Source organism: Aedes albopictus, chromosome 1, assembly GCF_035046485.1.
Source record: "Aedes albopictus strain Foshan chromosome 1, AalbF5, whole genome shotgun sequence".
Classification (NCBI taxonomy): Eukaryota; Metazoa; Arthropoda; class Insecta; order Diptera; family Culicidae; genus Aedes; species Aedes albopictus.
In genome coordinates this window covers 163,736,579-163,755,391 of record NC_085136.1, presented here as the reverse complement: position 1 = coordinate 163,755,391, position 18,813 = coordinate 163,736,579, and the positions used below count along the sequence as shown (strand labels likewise).

General features: G+C 41.2%; 2 protein-coding genes across 9 annotated transcripts in view; one reads left to right on the top strand and one right to left on the bottom strand.

The window, feature by feature from the left end:
- LOC134285249 (uncharacterized) overlaps nt 1-18,813 on the top strand; it is an 85,295-nt gene that overhangs the window by 39,202 nt on the left and 27,280 nt on the right. The window lies entirely within an intron of this gene.
- Nucleotides 14,580-18,813, bottom strand: part of LOC109431502 (nuclear factor of activated T-cells 5) — a 138,489-nt gene continuing 134,255 nt past the window's right edge. For 6 of the 8 annotated variants that reach the window (XM_062845724.1, XM_062845725.1, XM_062845720.1 and 3 more), the window contains 2 exons: nt 15,279-15,609; nt 14,580-15,098 (listed from right to left, as the gene is read on the bottom strand). In XM_062845724.1, coding sequence (XP_062701708.1) covers nt 14,702-15,098; nt 15,279-15,609 — 728 coding nt within the window. In that variant the 3' untranslated portion in view covers nt 14,580-14,701. The other 2 variants (XM_062845727.1, XR_009996249.1) reach the window with 2 other exon arrangements.

Below are 18,813 nucleotides of genomic sequence, written 5' to 3'. Positions count from 1 at the left end.
TGTTGGAAGCATCACGTAGAACAGGCATTCAGGCCATGACCGACGAGGCCCCTTTGATACGTCTTGGTCTTTTGATGCACTGCCTGGCCCCGGAGGAGTGGATGTCGTACTCTACCAGCTGCGTACAGAACATGGTGGCAAATGGTTACGCAGATGTTTCAAAAGCAAAGAAGGTCTGGACGAAGGCGCCTGCTCAGTCAACGCGAACACAGATTGGAATAGAGAGCGGGGCAAGTAATCTCTATTGGCGAACATTGGCCCAGTATGCTCGGTTGGTCAGTGGATCTGCACTGGCCGGAGACTGCTTGTATGACAGTAACAAGGCTGAAGTGCCTGTGGGTAATATTAAGTTTATCCCTGTGAAGATGAACTGGCGAGGTCAATCGTGGCTGGGTCCATACATACTTGCCCACACATCTACTAAGTGGTGGAATCATGCTGTGCAAATCGAGATTCCTGTGACGGTCCACGACATCAAAACCAGTACAAACACCGCAAAAATAGAATGTATGCCTAAAGCAGCGACAGTCTATATCCCTGGTACATTTAAGTTTATATGTTTGGTCATAGTCGATGTGGTAGAGGCATCCTTCCCCATAACTGAGAATTTCTACATTGGTAACGCGCATATGGCTACGTACGGTGGTAATTTTGACTTTGGGAAGATAGGCCATAAAATTATTGGACGTAATACGGATAATCCGGCTCGAGCTGCCACAATGGTCGATTGTATGGCAGCGTGGAAGGTGATGTGTAAAAGTCTTCTTTCCCACGTTGATCCAGGGGCGATCGAAGTCAGGTTGGCGGTGTTGGCCACGAGCAGGTTTGCGGGGTTCTCGGTGTGGACAGACGAAGCGAAGCCAAAAAAGAAAAAATCTGTCCAGGAGCAATGTGTCAGCCTGATGAGTGACTTAGGTTTGGATGAAGAAGATGATCCCGGTGGCCTTACCAAGTGGCGCGATACCCTAGTGAAATAAATGTGTACAATGTTCAGTAGAACGAAAGGAGTACACAAAGGTTACGACCATGCTCGATGTCTGTATTGATATTGTACTCTTTGAGTGATGCATCGGGGTTTCGCTATGACGTCAGCGCTACCAGAACCGTGCATTCACATCTGTTCACATAGATAGGAGTGGATTAAGGCATACATTGCGCCTTACCTCCAATGCAATACCGTAATGACCTTCTGCCATTATTAATATATTTAATGATGGTAATGAACAGGTCGGGTTGCATTCTTCAAAGAATCCAGGAACCTTCAACTTTCTAGCGAGAAAGTTAGAAGAAGACTGGATCTCGATCATCACACGAGACAGCTTTGTCTGGGTGATACTCTCAATGACGTTAAGAGTGCTTTGACAGCTTTGTCTGGGTGATACTCTCAATGACGTTAAGAGTCTAGGGAGCGCATAGGATAAATAGTTAGTAAGCCAAGGTACCGAAAAGATGCAAGGAGTTGATTGAACGAGGATTGAATGAATGGAAGGGCCCAATGAATGAATGCGTGTTAGAGTTTAATGTATGAGAACTAGTAGGTACTATGCTGTGATATTAGGTTAAAAATTAGGTATACGCACTAGAATTTTAAAAATAAAAGTACGATAAGCGAGTATTAATTCCTTATCGCCAAAAGAATTATGAATTTGAGAATGTATAGTTCAATGGTTCTCTATTCCTACTTTTAAAATTATTGTATATAGATATTGGAAAAAAAACACTTCCTATGAAAGATCATGTTTATTAAAAAAAACCTGAGCTATAATAGTTGTAATTGTCCGATCAAAACTAAACCCTTAACTAGGTGGCTTCGCATTATTATATGGAGAAGGTAGCTACGAACACTAATTATTAAAATACAAAAATTCTCGCTCAATTTTCATTGATTCGAGAATTTTTCCCGAAGGAAGGGACAATTGTTAACGACAAACTGGCAACAATGGTAACCACTGTGGAAGGCACAGACACTGTTTAGAATTTCAACGTTCACAGTAGTTACTCGTAGACTCCAACTAACCAATCCACCCCCCCCCCCCTTTCACTCCTTTCAAACATACACCTTTATAAAATATTGCACCACTGACTTGGTTCTCGGCAATGGGTAAAAGGAGAGAGAGTGTAGGAAGAATGAGAGCTGTCGAAGCCACGAGAAACGCAAATGGGGAGCACCGATTTTTGAGCAGAAAAACGAAGGGGAGAAAGAATTGGACTGTGCAGACGAACAGTCACGTTTCCGGGACCGTAGAAGTCCCTGTACGAATCCCAGTTTGACGAACCTCTGTGTTAGAGAGGAGTCCCCCTACTGCAACCAACGAGTGTGTCAGTGATTTAACCCGCAGCAGATCGACAACGAGGCCAAGCCGAAATAGATTCCCGTATTGTTTACAAACCACCCCCCCCCTTTGGGGGACAGCGAGGCGTGAAGGTCCGGCGAGCCACGTGCTGGTGGCCGACAAGCCCCATTCGATATTGTCGGGCCACACGTGACGGGCGAGTAGTAACGGACGCTATGGAGGTGAGGGTTCCAGTGAGGACCGTGGGCTTGCCCCGCTTGCTGGTACCCAATATCCAATGTGTTACTACCCTGTTCACGAGCGCGTTGGACGTCGGAGTACCAGTTTTGGAGCGACACTACGGAATCGCCGCACAGTAAACCCCAGCCAGTACGTAGTCGATGCCCCAGGATCCACGCATCCTGGTCACAGTGGAAATACTACATGATCTCACAGCGATGTGGCAAGTACACCATGTTCGTCATCAATAGATTCTTTCTCTCAACGCATGCCTACAGTTCGCCTGCATACAAACGGCCGCAACGAAACCTTCTACACCCCCCCCCCCCCCCTTTCCCACACTAAACCCATTTCATTTAGAATAAATAGATTATAAGTAAATGTAACTTCTTCATGTATTTTGTACTACTTCGTGAGAAATGTCTTTGTCCTCCAATGTGTGTCTGCCATTGTTCCGTTCAGTGGGTTGTGAGTCTTCCTGAGCAGATATCCGCCGACCCTGAGAGGGTATACCTCCGAGCTAGCCGCTTCTTACAGTGTTACTAACCCTGTATAAATTAAAAGTGAAACGAGAGAGAAAACGAGCAAACAAACTCTCCGCGAGATCAGTTGCTGATCTGAAGGAAGTGTTAACCAAGTAGTAAAGCGAAGATAATCGATGAACCCAGTGTTCCTGTGATACCTGTGACCCCTGCGACTGCAGATGTCCTACGAGCTCGGAAAATTCAACCCTTCACCATTGGCGTAGCTAGCTTTTTCTTTTATCGCACTTATTCTCCTAAACAAACACTAGAAAGAGAAGGATGAAAGAGGGGGCACAGGCCCCAGGTAGCTACGCCAATGCCCTTCTAAGTGATGAAGTGCCATAAAAGGTATTGTGTCTTGGCATCCAAAATTGCAACAACAACTAATAGGATTGCAACATCAGCATTTCGGAGTCAGTATAATCAGCAGATCTAATGGTTGCACACTTATTTCGGTAAAAATTTGGATTACTAAAGTTTAGCACAGTTTTACCGAAGTTCAGTAAGTTAAGAAATTTCGGTAAACATTACCGATGATTCAGTACAATTTACCGAACGTTCGGTAATTTTTCGCCGAACTTGGGTAATGTTTTGCTGTACATTCGGTAATTTGAACTTTTACCGAAAATAGAACAGCTGAATACGGTACATTATTTAAAGTGTGTAGAGCCCAGTAGCTAGGTTGAAGCGTAGGAATAAATCAGTTCAGTTTGGAAAGCCAACAAGTGTAATTCAAGTTTAGTTTTTTTTTTAAGCAACATCCGCAAGTCCATGTACGTACCTACGTAGTCTGTGCAGTACCGTCTCAGCAGAACGCCACCGGACGGGACGATCAATTTACGCAAACGTAAACATGAGTTAGGGAGCATGCCAGTTAGGCTCGGATTTGTAGAAAATAAATCAGTCTTGTTTTAGCCTTTCAACAGTTTAGTTCTCTAGAGTTCTTTTTTAAAAACCTTTATGAAGATCCCCTTTTAAAGCTGGCGCAGTCTATTCTGCGGGGGAGTGAATCCAAGTGCTAACACCACGTTCGGAAATCAAGTGTACCTGTCGCGATAAGTAAGACATATTAAGCAATTAACGTAATTCGTTGAGTGCGTCGGAAAATCGGTTTAAGTGCAGTGCGCGGATCATCCAGTGACCGGTGAAAGTGCAACGGAGAAAAATCACCGCCCCGCAGAGAACCACATCGCTCTCAATCCCGGTTCACACCAACGGACTGAAGACAAACGAATCACCTTACCCGCTTTTGGCGTCGCTGGCAGCATACCAGTCGATTCGAGGATATTACCTCCGAGGAAAACCAGGATACATTAATAGAGGACAAGCACAACAGCGCCCACTGCGGAATAGACGACAATCACCAGACGATTACCCGGAAATTCTATTTACACTTGTAATATTGCATTTGATAAGTTTGATCAGCAAGTAAACCATAGGATTACATGCGCCGATCGTGTCATCAGACAATATGATCATTTGATTGGGACGGATGTTTATGAGCTTTGGCTCATGGAAATTCGTAATAAAATTGTTGGAGAAGCTGGAGATCTTTTGACCTCTAGTTGAACTCCGCTTGAGTGGGACAAGATTAAAACAAAACTGAAAATTATCTATGGGGACAAAAGAGAAATGTCTACTCTTCTACAGAGACTTTTCTCCCTCAAACAGAATCGAAACACAGTAAGAAAGGTTTACACTGCAATCAGCGATTGCTATACAGGAATTTCTACACATATTCAGATGGATAGTCAGTGGCGACATCCAGATGAACTAGTAAAATTTACAGATAAGCTCTGTCAAGAAAAAATCATAGACGGATTAGACGAGCCATATTTGTCGCACGTAGGGATTTTACAACCCACTACTTACCAGTATGCCAATGAAAAGGCCAACAAACTTGCACGCCGAAATTGTGAATATGATCTTGTCGATCGATAAAACCGAAGAGTAGCATACCCTAAAACACAGAAAACCACCCCCCCCCCCCTCACTCCAAAACGTTCCGAACAAACCATCTTACAGCTTTTTCAATCAACAAGGAACACCTCCAAATAGACCAGCTTAAAACTAACCTAATCGTTCAGGGAATTTTCATAACCGATTTATCAGTCAATCTAAGGCGTAAAAAGAAAAGATTATTCAAAAGATTCTTGTACCGTGGTGCTCAAGAAAATCATGCGTAGATCATTGAACGATACTATTTTCCAGCCATGAGTCGTCAAATTCAAAGAACTTATGCGAAACATGTTTGGAAAATAAGTATGAAAGACACCCATATCATATCACACTCCATAAACCTGATAAAACTGATAACCATGTATGCAACTCCGCATAAGATAATTTGTGACAATGTAGAAATTCGATCACTTCTACAAAGATTAAATATTGACGTACAATTTACACCATCAAATGGCATAGTGGAAAGATTTCACTCAACTCGATGCATTCGAGATAAATATGATGATCTCAACCAAAAACAAATCTTTAAAATAGCAGTTGAACTTTACAATAAAACCATTCACACTTCTCATAATCTCAAACCCTTTAAAGTACTCTCTGGTCAACGAGAAGAAGATGATTTACCACTTTACCACTAGATATCGCAAAATTGTTCGAAAACCGAGAAGAGATTACAGATACTCCCATTCACAATTTTCAATCTTCGACCAATGGATACTCTAGTATGAATACTTCATACCGCAATGTTATTTGTGCAACATTGTAATTTATTAAAAGCCACTGCTTGCTTTGATTGAGTCGCATGAATTATCATTCGTTGCGAACGCAAGCATATGCAAGTCTAGATGCAAGTAAGCATAATTTGATTACCCTAAGTCGAAGACCGACCAACAGCGTTCTCCATGGGTCTCGATTCAATCAGACAATAAAACATACGACATTCGTATTTTAACCAGAGAACCAGTGGCAGTCATCCTTTCATATCACATGGCGACCGTGACAGGACAGGATTTATATTAAAAAAATCATAAAATAAATTGAAACCAAGTTAAAACAGATCCAAAGACATGGTATTAGTATTCCAAATGTATTATTACAAAATATTTTAAGAAATTCTCAAACAGAAAAGGACAGAATTAAAAACATGTAACAAAAATAACGACAATATGTAGCTCATACAAAAAAATTAACGAAGGAAAATTAAATGTGAACCTTGAAAAGGTATAAGTTAACTTTATAAAAAACTTCAGACTTTATGTCTACAATTAATGTACGAAATGTATTCAACTTACACACCTCAGAGATCCATTGAGAATGCTTTTAAAATTGTCTAAACACTGTTTCAAGGATAATTCCGTTCTACTACATGATTCTTCTAAAAGGGGGAAGGTGTAGTATGAATACTTTCATACCGCAATGTTATTTGTGCAACATTGTAATTTATTAAAAGCCACTGCTTGCTTTGATTGAGTCGCATGAATTATCATTCGTTGCGAACGCAAGCATATGCAAGTAAGCATAATTTGATCACCCTAAGTCGACGACCGACCAACAGCCTTCTCCATGGGTCTCGATTCAATCAGACAAATAAACAACCAGTAACCAGATTGATTCTTAGCCCCCAAATACCGCTTCGGAGACAAATGGTATACAATCGATGGAAAGATACGTGAAGCCCCCAGCCCCGAAACGCTCAGAAGCGGATTACGGGCTAATTGGACGTACGCGCATATTCTTGACCTCATGAGGTCTGGAATTTACACTAAAGACCAGTGAACGAGCCGGGACTCGTAATTTTCCGGGATTGAAGGTGGTTGCTTCCCGTTCGTGCTACGAACGGCGCACAGGAATCACTGGATACAGATTGGCACTTATCATAAAGTTGAGTGAAAGTGTGTAGACTTTTGGGATCCAAACGAAAATTTTGCACCAAACAAGACATAGCTGGAACAGTCACTGTGACGACGGACTATACTGCAGATCATACCGAGAGAACTCCAGCAAATGTGGAACTCTTCTTTCTTCTACTGTAAGTGAATTTAATCTTATGTTAAAAATTGTACATTTAAACCCAGTAGTAGATTGTAGACTACTATTATTACAGTGAAATTCTTTAAAATCAAAGTGTGTAAATAAACAAGGAAGAAAGTGAAGAAAATTGCTCTTAACGGAAATAATACTTCTGATGTGAAACAAACGGCTGAAGCATTACAACGAGCCGAAGTTATTTTAAAATGCAAACGCCTCAGGCAGTTTTTGATGGAAATCCTGTGAAACTTCATAGTTTTATAAGATCCGTGGACCATTTAATTCCTTTTTTATCGGCCTTGGAAAACACTCCATTTTATACTGTATGGCTACAATTAATTCGTGCAAAAATAGTAAGTGATGCAGATCAGATTCTGGAAATTTTCGGAACTACTTTAACATGGAACGACTTCAAAGGAAATTTGATTGCCTACTACAATAATAAAAGAGAATGTGTAACCTTAACACGTGAATTGTTTCAGATACAACAAATTACTACAGTTGAAAAATTGAATGACCAGGTTAAAAATTTACTTTCTCAATTAATAAACAATACAAATATTTCAATTCAGCACACCGATTCAAAAACTGTCAGGATTGAAACACACAAGGAAAATGCACTGCAAGTGTTCTTAGATGGTCTTAAAGAGCCAATAAGTGGAAATGTAAAAGCTAGAAAACCATCCACTTTAAGACAACGATATCATTGAGACTCTGGTCAGTGACTCTAGGGCTCTGAATATAACTTCTACTTTCGAAGCTGTTGCTGTAACTCAGACTATTACTGTATCGGAAATATCATTCATCAGATGTAAATTAAAAGCCTTTCATCAGGTTCAAAGGAGTGGAACATCCATTGATACATGGCATAGCTGTGGCTTCTACTCTGAAGTATTGGAAATAACTCGTGATGAATGTATAGATATGATCCAGTCTATTTTTTGCCAAAGACAGGGTATCATTCCTATAGTTACACAAACTTTGGAAGTATTGACGGCGGAAGCTGCACATCTGGCGGGACACAAGACTGGAGATGACATGTACAACTGGTGTGGCAGACTGTTCCATGACGAGGGTCAGATCAATTTCCCAAATGGGGTAATCTGCAATGTCACTGAGGGTAGATGTGATCATTCTGGATATGGCAGCTCTGTTCTGGGTTATTCCTCGACCTGACTGCAAGTCAACGAACTCAGATAATTCCCTTGTGTTTAAAGGGTTGGCGCAGCTGATCACAGACAGACCTCTGGGAAGGGCCCAACATTGTATATTCACGTAAATCAAGGAGATTATGATTTCCAAGTAAAATACTCAACAGAGCATCCCAGGCTTTTTGTGACAATTATTCCCAGGGATGCTCCTGACTTTCCCTTGAGTAAGTCTGTTGGATCTGAGGATGTCAATCTTCTTAATTACATCCATTCAAAGTTTGTCTATGCTATGAGACACACAAAGCAAGAGGTTGATAGACTGTTCAGATTGTTTGAGCAGGAAAGGTGCCATATGCAGAATCGCATCACTGAAAACTTAATGACACTGGCTTTGTTTTTCCCGCCTATCAGTATTTCAAATCCCCCGGCAATACAGCTGTGGTCAGGGGAGAGGTAGTTCACGTTGCTATATGTAGGGAAGTCGCAGTAATTCCTAAAATCCTTAACTCAGAATGTTACAATGAACTGCCGGTAATCTACAATAATGTTACATTCCATTGGGATTTCATTTAATTTGGAACGTGAATCTCACTCAAAATTGTGTCAAAATTGTTTTGCAAATGTACAGATTTGAATCTCAAGCATTAATTTCAATGCATTCGAGAATAGTGAAACAATGGTCAATATCCCAACTAGATTGATTAAAAAACTAAGAGATATATAAGTTACGTACGCTCCCGTCATACCGACGAGCATGCCGCAACTTCAAGCAAGCCAACACACCTTAACATCAATCATAAGTCAGCAGATTCCACGATCCATGGCAAGCGACCATATGGATGGGAGTCAGCAACCCACCGGCAATTCCCCGAGTCAGCAACCAACTCCAAAAGGCATTGTAACAACCGGACGAGCGGATACGAGTCAGCACCAACCAACCAAACGGTCCAAATTCCAATCGGTCAGTGAAACGTGTCGCCAGTAACGATATTCAAGCGGATCAGCACTTTGGGCCATTTCCAACCACCTCGAGGGCCTACAGGTCAATCATAATCGATCTGGAGGTCCAGCCGGTTCAGCTGTGTCGTCGTCCGTGATTATCGCGTATTCGTAGTGTTTCAAATTAACAAATAACGTTGTAATATTCTACGTGTTTTAATTCAACAGATTAACGTTGTGACAATCGAAGTGTTTCAAATCAAATTGTTTAGAAGATATAAGTGTTTTGAAACTTTGACTATTTAAATTTGTTTTTGATTGTAAAGAAAATACCAACATTTCATGGCGACAGGTCCTGCAGTCTTTCGAACATTAGTGATCAATAAAAAGCAGTTGTGACTAGTGATTAAAGTGGCATTTTGTGTTAACATTTTGTGTTAGAAAACAGTGCAAAGTAATAATGGGCGCAGAAGAGTCCAAATCTCAAACGCAACACAACGGAGGCAATTAAATGAAGATTTTAGATACACAAGTGCAACACACGGAAACGCTAGATTCTCATACGACTTTGTTATGGATTGTGCTCCCAGGGATTGTAATCCAGATTACCCTAACAGTGTGGCTGGAAATTTAAAGGCGTCTTAGAAAACGCATTGTGAAGAAGGCAGCTGATTTGATGAAACTGAAAGACGTGACGGTGAATCAAAAGTGAATAGACAATAAGTGATTTTTTAAGACAAACTTTTGTGAAAAAATGTTGAGATTTGGATTGTAATCAAAATACCAACATTTCAGTACCTTGGTGGTTTGTCCAGGCTGTGTTAATAAGTTCGGGGGCACTACTGCGGTCAAGTGCAAAGAATCATCGAGTTTGAGGCTTGACTATGATAACGAATGGCTTGATGAGTACGGATACCACCCCACGGACGAGTCCTCGGTATCGGTAGACATATTTGTTCTAACTAGCACGCTAATGTACGAAAAGAAGGTCCAGAGACGTGCTATGCCATATTTTACTATCCTGACTCCAGATAAGGATACTGGATGGTACTAAAACTATATCAATGACCTTAGCAAGCGTGGCCTGAGAATGAAAAGTCGGGTAGCGCCCCCTGACTATGATGGGGTCGTGAAGCTGAACACCATTTGTTTCCCGGAGTGTAGAAAGTACAAAGGCTACCATCATCCGGAGGCCTTTGTCTTAGAATTCAACCGCTATCGTTTACCTTTTGATCACGAAATCCTCGGTCCTGGTTTGCGCTGGCCTAACCTTTTTCTAGATTGGATTAGGCAGGGTCTGGTTGCCAAAACCCACTGATAAATAAAAAGGACTTCTTATGTCACACAACTCTCCAAATATATACCATCTAAACTGCCGAGAATCGCATATCTGTCCCATTTGCATAGGAAATCCAGCAAAGATGGGACTGATATGCGATTCACGACAGTAAATCCATAAAACAAATATTAAAACAAGCTTCTATTTTTTTTTCTATTTTCTCAAGCAGGCCGAGTACTACGCAATCCATCAGGTTAATGACCAACCCACGTTCAGCAGCAGGCGATGCTCCTGCTCCGATTAACGCAATCATTCGTAGTCTCGAAGATAGATGTCAAAGCACCGATGGCCCCGACGTTATACTTGCAAAATTACAAACAATACGTCAAGCTGGAACATTGACAAATTTCACCGATGAGGTTGAAAGATTAACTACCCAGCTAGAAACATTGTATATTGCAGAAAATATTCCGAAAGGTTGTCAACCAACACCACTGTCAAATCACTCACAATTGGTTTCAACCAGGCTTGTCCCGCACTGAACGCATAAAATTTCTGCTCTTTGAATTTACACCACCTTAGTAATCATAAACTTCCAATGTTTATTGCTTAACCAATAGAAGGATATTTGAATATCCTAAATGTCATTGCGAACTGTCAAAAAACCGCACCGTAGTGCCGCGCTGGCGTGCGCAAAGAGAATTACACTTGAGTGCGCGCACTCTAGTGTATTTCACTTTGATCGCTCCGTGCGGCTCTGCGGTGCGGTTTTTTGACAGTTCGAAATGACATTTAGGATATTCAAATATCCTTCTATTGGTTAAGCAATAAACATTGCAAGTTTATGATCATTAAGGTGGTGTAAATTCAAAGAGCGGATTTTTTTGCGTTCAGTGCGGGACAAGCCTGGTTTCAACAATACAGAAACAAAACTAATTCTCAAAGCGGGACAACAGAGTTCACATAAGATGCGACGCGAGACAGGACACAACACTTATAGTTCTTACAACAAATTAAAAGGATTTAAATTTACCTTTTAAGTCGACCGGTTTCGGGCTCGACGTTGCCCATCGACAGGACGATGTCCGACTGATTACATGGAGCACTAATACAATCGTACTGCGCACAGTACTCGTCGAAGTTGTTGTTGTTTCACTGAATTCTCAGCTTAGTCAAGTTGAAGAGGGGGGATTGTATTGGAGGATCGTCTTCGTTCATGAGAGGGCGATCAGCTGTGGCGATGTACATAGATTCCCAGGCGTTTAGTTCTGCAGCTTTTCTAACGTTCTTCACCAACTTAGCGTTCTCCCAATCCACAGCATGGTCCAAATGTGTGGTGTGTACTGCTACACTGGATTCATTGGTTCGTTCATTTTCGACTGCGTGTTTATGCTCACGAAGGCGAATTTTGAACTTCCTCCGAGTTTGTCCAATGTACACCGCAGGGCAGCTCTGACACGGTATTTGGTAGATCCCAGATTTTTCCTCCGCTGGGACCTTGTCTTTCAGGTTGCATAACAGGTCTTTCAACGTGTTGTTACTTTTGTACACAACCTGAAATCCATGGTGTTTGAGGGTTTCCTGAACGGGGTTGGAGATTTTTGGGTAGAACGGGAGACTAATTCTTTTTACTTCTTTCTTTTCCGGCTTCAGTGTTGTGGCATTCTTTCTGTGTTTTTTCCTCTCGTGTTTACGGAGGATTTTATCCACGAATTCTTTTTCGTAGCCATTCAGCTCCCCAGCTCGGTGAATTTTATTTCTCTCCTCCACAAAATCCTCTCTTTCCATTGGGATATTATACAAACGGTGTGCCATGAAATGAAACGCTGCTTGCTGTTGCGCACCAAAGTGGTGTGAATCCGAAGTAATGTACCTGTCTGTCGAGGTAGGTTTCCGGTAGATTGCGTATTTTAATCTATTTTCCTCTGTTTTGGAGATCATCAGATCAAGAAACGGCAGCTTCCCGTCCACCTCTTTCTCCAGCGTAAATTTTATGCTCTCATGTTGGGAATTCAACAGATCAAGTACCTGAGACAGATATCGTTCTTTTACGACGGCGAAGATATCGTCTACATACCGTCTTGTATTAGTGCTCCATGTAATCAGTCGGACATCGTCCTGTCGATGGGCAACGTCGAGCCCGAAACCGGTCGACTTAAAAGGTAAATTTAAATCCTTTTAATTTGTTGTAAGAACTATAAGTGTTGTGTCCTGTCTCGCGTCGCATCTTATGTGTATTGTCGAGGTTCTTACGTTAGCACAAACCTCAAGAAATTGAAGGGACAACAGAGTTCTTGGTAGTTTATAGTTTATTGAAAAAAAAAACCCGAACATTTGTGAATATTGGGTTATCAACTTCCTTGTTCATATTCTTTTGGGTGAGCCCCTGAATGGACAGGACGGTTCATATGATAATGTTGAGAAGAGTTATTAACATGTGTGCTATACACGCATTTACTCTAAAACACCTTTCTCTTCTCTATATCATTAAGAACATATAGAACGTTTGTCACAAACGATGACCTTGGAGCAGCCTACGTAAGCAGTTTGCATCACGGCAGTGCGCCACAGATTCTGCTGACTACACTTTTACTCGTTGGTGGTGGCCCGTTGAGACCATGTGCTAAGGCTCATTTTTTACTTATTGATTATAGTGTAACAATTGATTCAAAAAACCAAATAAAAAGGTCGTTTAATTTAGTTTAATTCTGACTCCAATGCTATGCGTTTCAATGTACCCTGTAGGTACTGCCTACTTTAGAGGTAGTAATTAGAAGTCTAGTTACAGAAGAAATGTCGAAAAGCGTAGTCTCCGGACGGACTATGTTGTGTGTTTTATAAAATAAACGTCGAAAAAAAAAACTGGCACGCCATAACTCCGGGACGACGTGAAATCGTTGACGAGTTGCGTCACCGATGTATGGTGGCTCCAAAGAGGACTCGACCGAGCAATTCCGCGACGTCAAACAAAAGACACACAGTCTATCAAAAATTGTCAATCGTCAGTGTTTATTCGTAACATTGGCGTCGTCCATCAAAAAGGAGTGCATCCAGTGAACAGACCACAAAAAACCGAGAACATCAGTATTCACATCGTGGAATACGCTTCGAACCAAAATGGCCATTGCCTATTATGTACGACAGGGCATTCTTCCGACAGGGCCACGGTGCAATTTTCGAAGTGTAAACACTGGTTCCATATCTCATGCGTGACATTGGGGCTAAACCCGTCTAAGAAAGAAGTCTGTATTACTGCATTAAATGCAATCGCCAGGTTTCTGAACTTAAAAACTGAAGAAAGCGCTGGAAGCATTGAAAACTGCGCAGCTAAACCCAGCTGCACCAGATTTAGCGTTGAGATTAATTTGCTAACTGTTCGAGGGCCAAATGCAGAGTTAACGTATCACGACAGGTCTTCATGGTAGTGTTCCGTTTAGAGACAGTGACTAAATTAGAAGTCCCAAAAATTTCGACAGGTGAACAATTATAACACCACCGGATGAGATTACCAACTTGCTGCAAACGCTAACCAGTATTTACGGCCAATATACAACGAACCGTGGGCTGTGGACTTACACAAGTTAAAGAATCTTAAGATGGGTAGTCTCCAAACGATGATTGACTTCGTAGATACACTAGGAAATTTAGTGTGTAATATGAATTTAATAAAGCATGAAACGTACCTAAATATCCAGCTTCACATAGTGGGCGATCACCGGAGAAATACTATTAAACATTCGTGAGCAATGAGCAGACCAGGTAGCAAATGTAGATGATCAGTATTTGTAATCATTGTGTAGAAAGAAACTCCGGTAATGGGGAGCTTTCATGGATCACCTAAGGATGGGGATCCTTAGGTGACCCATCTTGCCCCGTCTCACACTATCTCACGTTTAGTTTTGTAAGTTGGATTGTATCATTCGCAATTGCTTGTATTCAGTCAATACTTAAAAGAAGAGGATTACGATCAAAGAGAGACTTCAAAATAGATTAAAACATGCATTTTTCTGCTCCCGAAATAGGATAAGAAGCTTTCGAGACTTTCAAGATAAGTATAGTTGCGCCTAAGCAGAAACGCGCATTTCATTTTTTTCTAAATGTACATATAAGGGTAAAGCATATATATTAGACGTAAAGTGTAAAACGCTATGCAGTATTCAACATTGCATTTAAAACAACAAAATAAGAAATATTTAGCACTTTTTACCGAACAACTGTTCAAAGTAAGAATAACCTATTGGAAAAACTTGAAAATAATTCTTACCAATCCAAAGTATCCACGAAAAATCGTTCGAAAGAACTGTCTTATTTCATTTTAATACGACCGATCATACCTGCTGCTGCTGTCGAGTTAGAGCTGTTCATACCTATTGATGATGATGATGTTGAACTAGAATCCACCACATTGCTTGGGGGTGCCGGAGCTATTTTCACCAGCTTCGACTTGACTCCCCGAGCCATTTTGGGAGCTCTGTTGCTGCTGCTGCTGGTAGGAGATGATAAGGAACTATTGTTGGAACTCGGTACGATAGAAGTACTGCTGGTGGGCGATGCTTTGATCGTGATGGACTTTGTGGTCACAACCGCTGTATTACTGGAACTGGTTCCGTACGATGATGGGGATGCGGTTCCGGAAGCTCTGTCCAACTCCATCATTGCCTCCTGAATGGCTCGCTCCAGCTGAGCGTTCAGTTTTCGTCCCCTGTAGAGTAGAAAGTTAGTTACGATCTTGTATTTTTGATCAGATGAGTAAAATAAAATGCAAACTACTGGAAATGTCAAAATGCCACGATGCTAATAAGTTCAGGAAACTAACAACTAAACTAGTAATTAAACTATGTGGAGAAATTCCCTGACGATCTTAATACTACTGTATTCTCACTTTCTGACTTCCTTCTGGGCTCGGTGGTGAGCTTCGAGACCTTCGGACAAGGTTTTCAATCGGTTGACGGTGACCCATTCCGCGCGGCCACCGAACCAATGGACCCAAACACTATCCACGGGAATCGTTCGGCTATCTTCAGGGGCCTCTATCACTTTGCCTGGCCAAGCCGGAAATCCACGAACCGGTCCCCAAACGAGCTCACCAACGCTGAACGATCTTGCTACAGCCACATTAGCACTACCACTTGTGGCGTCGCCGGGCGAAGCGACTACATTTGGGCTTGGACTTGGCGCGGCATTTTCTTTCACACAGATTTGCACGGGAGAGTCTATCGTACGAAACATTTACCATTACGATACAAATTAATGACGTTCGTTGATTTTTTAAATAGCTTCTTCGTTAAGTTTGTTAATGCAAGAGCACACGCACACACTGTACAAATGTGAGAATGAACAAGTATGACAATGTCAGAAAACCCGCACTCACCATATTAATCATTTTCCAAGCACCAACGAATATTGGACAAACAAATGTGTAAATATGAATAAAAGTAAATGTTAATGACCACCGGGTTATGTTATCATGGTTTATGTAGGTAAACCAGATGAACAACACGAAAAATTTTCAGTTTTTCATTTGCTTTTTTGATTTGCCTTAAATGTTGCACAGCGAATAGCATTTTTTATATTTATCAAAAGAAAATAACTTAACATTAGCAATTTAGAGATTTAAATAACCTTTCAGCTGAGAACAACTCAATGTCATTGATAGACGTATTTACAACATTAGGAAATAAGCTTAGGGAAAACGGGTTTTCAGAGTAAAAAAACAAGATCGGCACAAACACTTCAAAAGGGAGTAATTGCTTTTATTACATTGTTTCAAATCTGTTGATCGTTTTTATTCTTCCCGCTCATTCTAATATAAACTAATACGTAAACGTGTTCAGCTTTTCAACAACCACGGTGGTTTGAGAGATGTTAAGGGAGAAGTGCTGCGATGAATGGATTCATACAGGAACCCTTGAAGAATCTCGTAGCACGTTCAACACTTGCGCCACTTCGAATACCGGGAGTTCAGGTTGAGGACCATCTTGAACAGCTTGTTCTGCTTCAGGTGGCGTCATTTACGGTGAGATTTGATTCAGTCACTCTAAACCGTACACGCGTAGGTTAAAATTGACTGGATGATGCCCTTGAGCATCAACAACTCGCTCTTCCAACGCGACCTCTATCGGCGATTCAGCAAATAATATAGGGCTTTGACTTTTCGGGAGAACGTGCCTCTGGAGCCGACCTACTGATAGGGCTTTGGATGACTGAGTTGATGGTTAATGACACAAATGTCCCAAATGGAGGATATCGTGCCTTTGGATCCGGCCGTCTGATGTTACACCGTCGACTATCCGTACGTCAGAGGAGAGAAACGGAGAGAAGCCTTGTGCGGTACACCAAAAGGAATGTTGTGAGTGCGACAGAACTCAACGTTTATCATCACTGAGAAATGTTTAACTAGACAATGATGGAGATTGAAGCGGAAGAAATTAAAAGCCTCGGCGTTCTGAAAAACGGAGACATAGGATTCTTCAACGTCCAGGAGAATCACCAGTCGACTTTCCCATTAGGACCAAGTGCTTCACATCTTGCGATATGCGCGCAAGTTTATGTATCGTTGAGCCGAACTTTTGGGGTGGAATACATTGCTCTGCTTTGTGGAATACTTTGTTCGAACTTATCGAACTTTTTCGGAGGCAAATCGGTCAGCAGTTACCTGGATTAGATAGCTATCACGTTGACTTGTTTCTATTCAATTGGGAAGTTGCGCAGTCACGCGTTAAAGATTTTAATCCGTACAGCCAATCCTTTTCTTGATAACTGCTTGGAGCAGATATTCCTAATACCATCCTGCCCGGGTGATTTGCGATTGTTTAGCGATTGGATGATTGACTTCACCTCCAGGGCTGTTACAAAATTTCCAAAATATCATCCGCGAAATTCGCGACTTCTGAAATAAAATCCGCGACTGGGAAAACAAATCCGCGACATGAACATGAATATTCAAATTTCAAATAAAATCAGATAATGAATAATAAGAATAAGAATATTAAGAATAGTTTCAGTGGCCCTCTGAAGTTCTCAAAGACAGCAATGTAAAGTGGGATTAAGGACAAGGATGGGAACACTCACTTGCAAAGAGTTACATTCACTTGCAGTTTTCTCAGCTCAGAAGCCTGCAATCAAAAAACTGTGTATGGACGATTTTTGTCTTGTGGTTTTGTCTAAAATAATGCCAAATAAAGTAGAGGTCACCCACGCATACTGAAGTCGTGAGGGAGCTGTGAAGGCAACTCTCCACGAGGTGAATGTAATTTACACTCACCTCGTGGAGAGTTGCCTTCACAGCTCTGTCACGATTTTGGGATTCGTGTGCGACCCCTACTCTATTCGGCAAAGTTTTAGACAAAACTACAAGGCTGAAGTCGTCCATACATTATTTCTTGATTACTCGCTTCTGAGCTGAGAAAATACCAAGTGAGTGTAGCTCTTTGCAAGTGAGTGTTCCCATCCCTGATTAAGGAGATTAAGGAAGAACCATCTCTCTCGTTTGTCGAGTGAAGATCACTGAGTCCAGATTTTAGGGTTATTGTAATATATCCTTTTGCTATGAAGTACCTATGCAAGTTATCTCAGTAACATATTTATCACTGAAATACGTGATCTCAAGACCAACTATTATTGATAAATAGAAATCCTGAGTCACAGTGTGTGATTCTCCTATTCTAATGAAACTAGCTTCATAAAATCAACCACGTTCTTGGGGGATATGAACCATAAATCAGCAGGCCCAAGATGGGATTGCCTAGAACTTTGAACGATGGGTAAGTGAATAGCAGAGGATGTGTTCTGATGTTTAATTCTCATCGTCAAAGAAGCAATAATTTGAGGTTTGAATTGCTCCGATCTTTTGTAGATGGTATCAGTAGGGTCAATAGTGACCAGTTATTAGACTGGTGTAGATATTGAGATCCCTTTGGATGACCTAATAGTCCTAATAGACCTAATAGTTGTTGGGTTCTCTTGGGGTTTATCGTGACGAGCCTTTTGGATTGGCTCCTATGGAGAAGTGCATTCTATTTTGACCTGATTTGACTGACCATGTCTTTGTTCAGTTCCATTTTTGAAAGTCTAAATAATAAAGATAGAAAAATAAAGCTTAGGTTGTCTCTGTTTTTTTTTTTACAAAATCTATGAAATTCAACAAAATCGCACGAGTTCAACTGCAAAATGATCTGTTCAGTATAACTTATTTAATTGAAAAATGAAATGTCATGAAAAGCCATGGGGCAAAATGCCGGATACATTTACTAATTGCAATATTACTTTGATACTAAAGTGCATCGAAATACACTGACAGCACGATATTGACACTTTACTGCTTTTTAATTGCAAAAACTTGCCAAATTTTGCAATTAGTGGACTTGCAACTAAAAAGCGTTGCAACTAGCGAGTTTGTAACGAGCGAACGGCCGCTG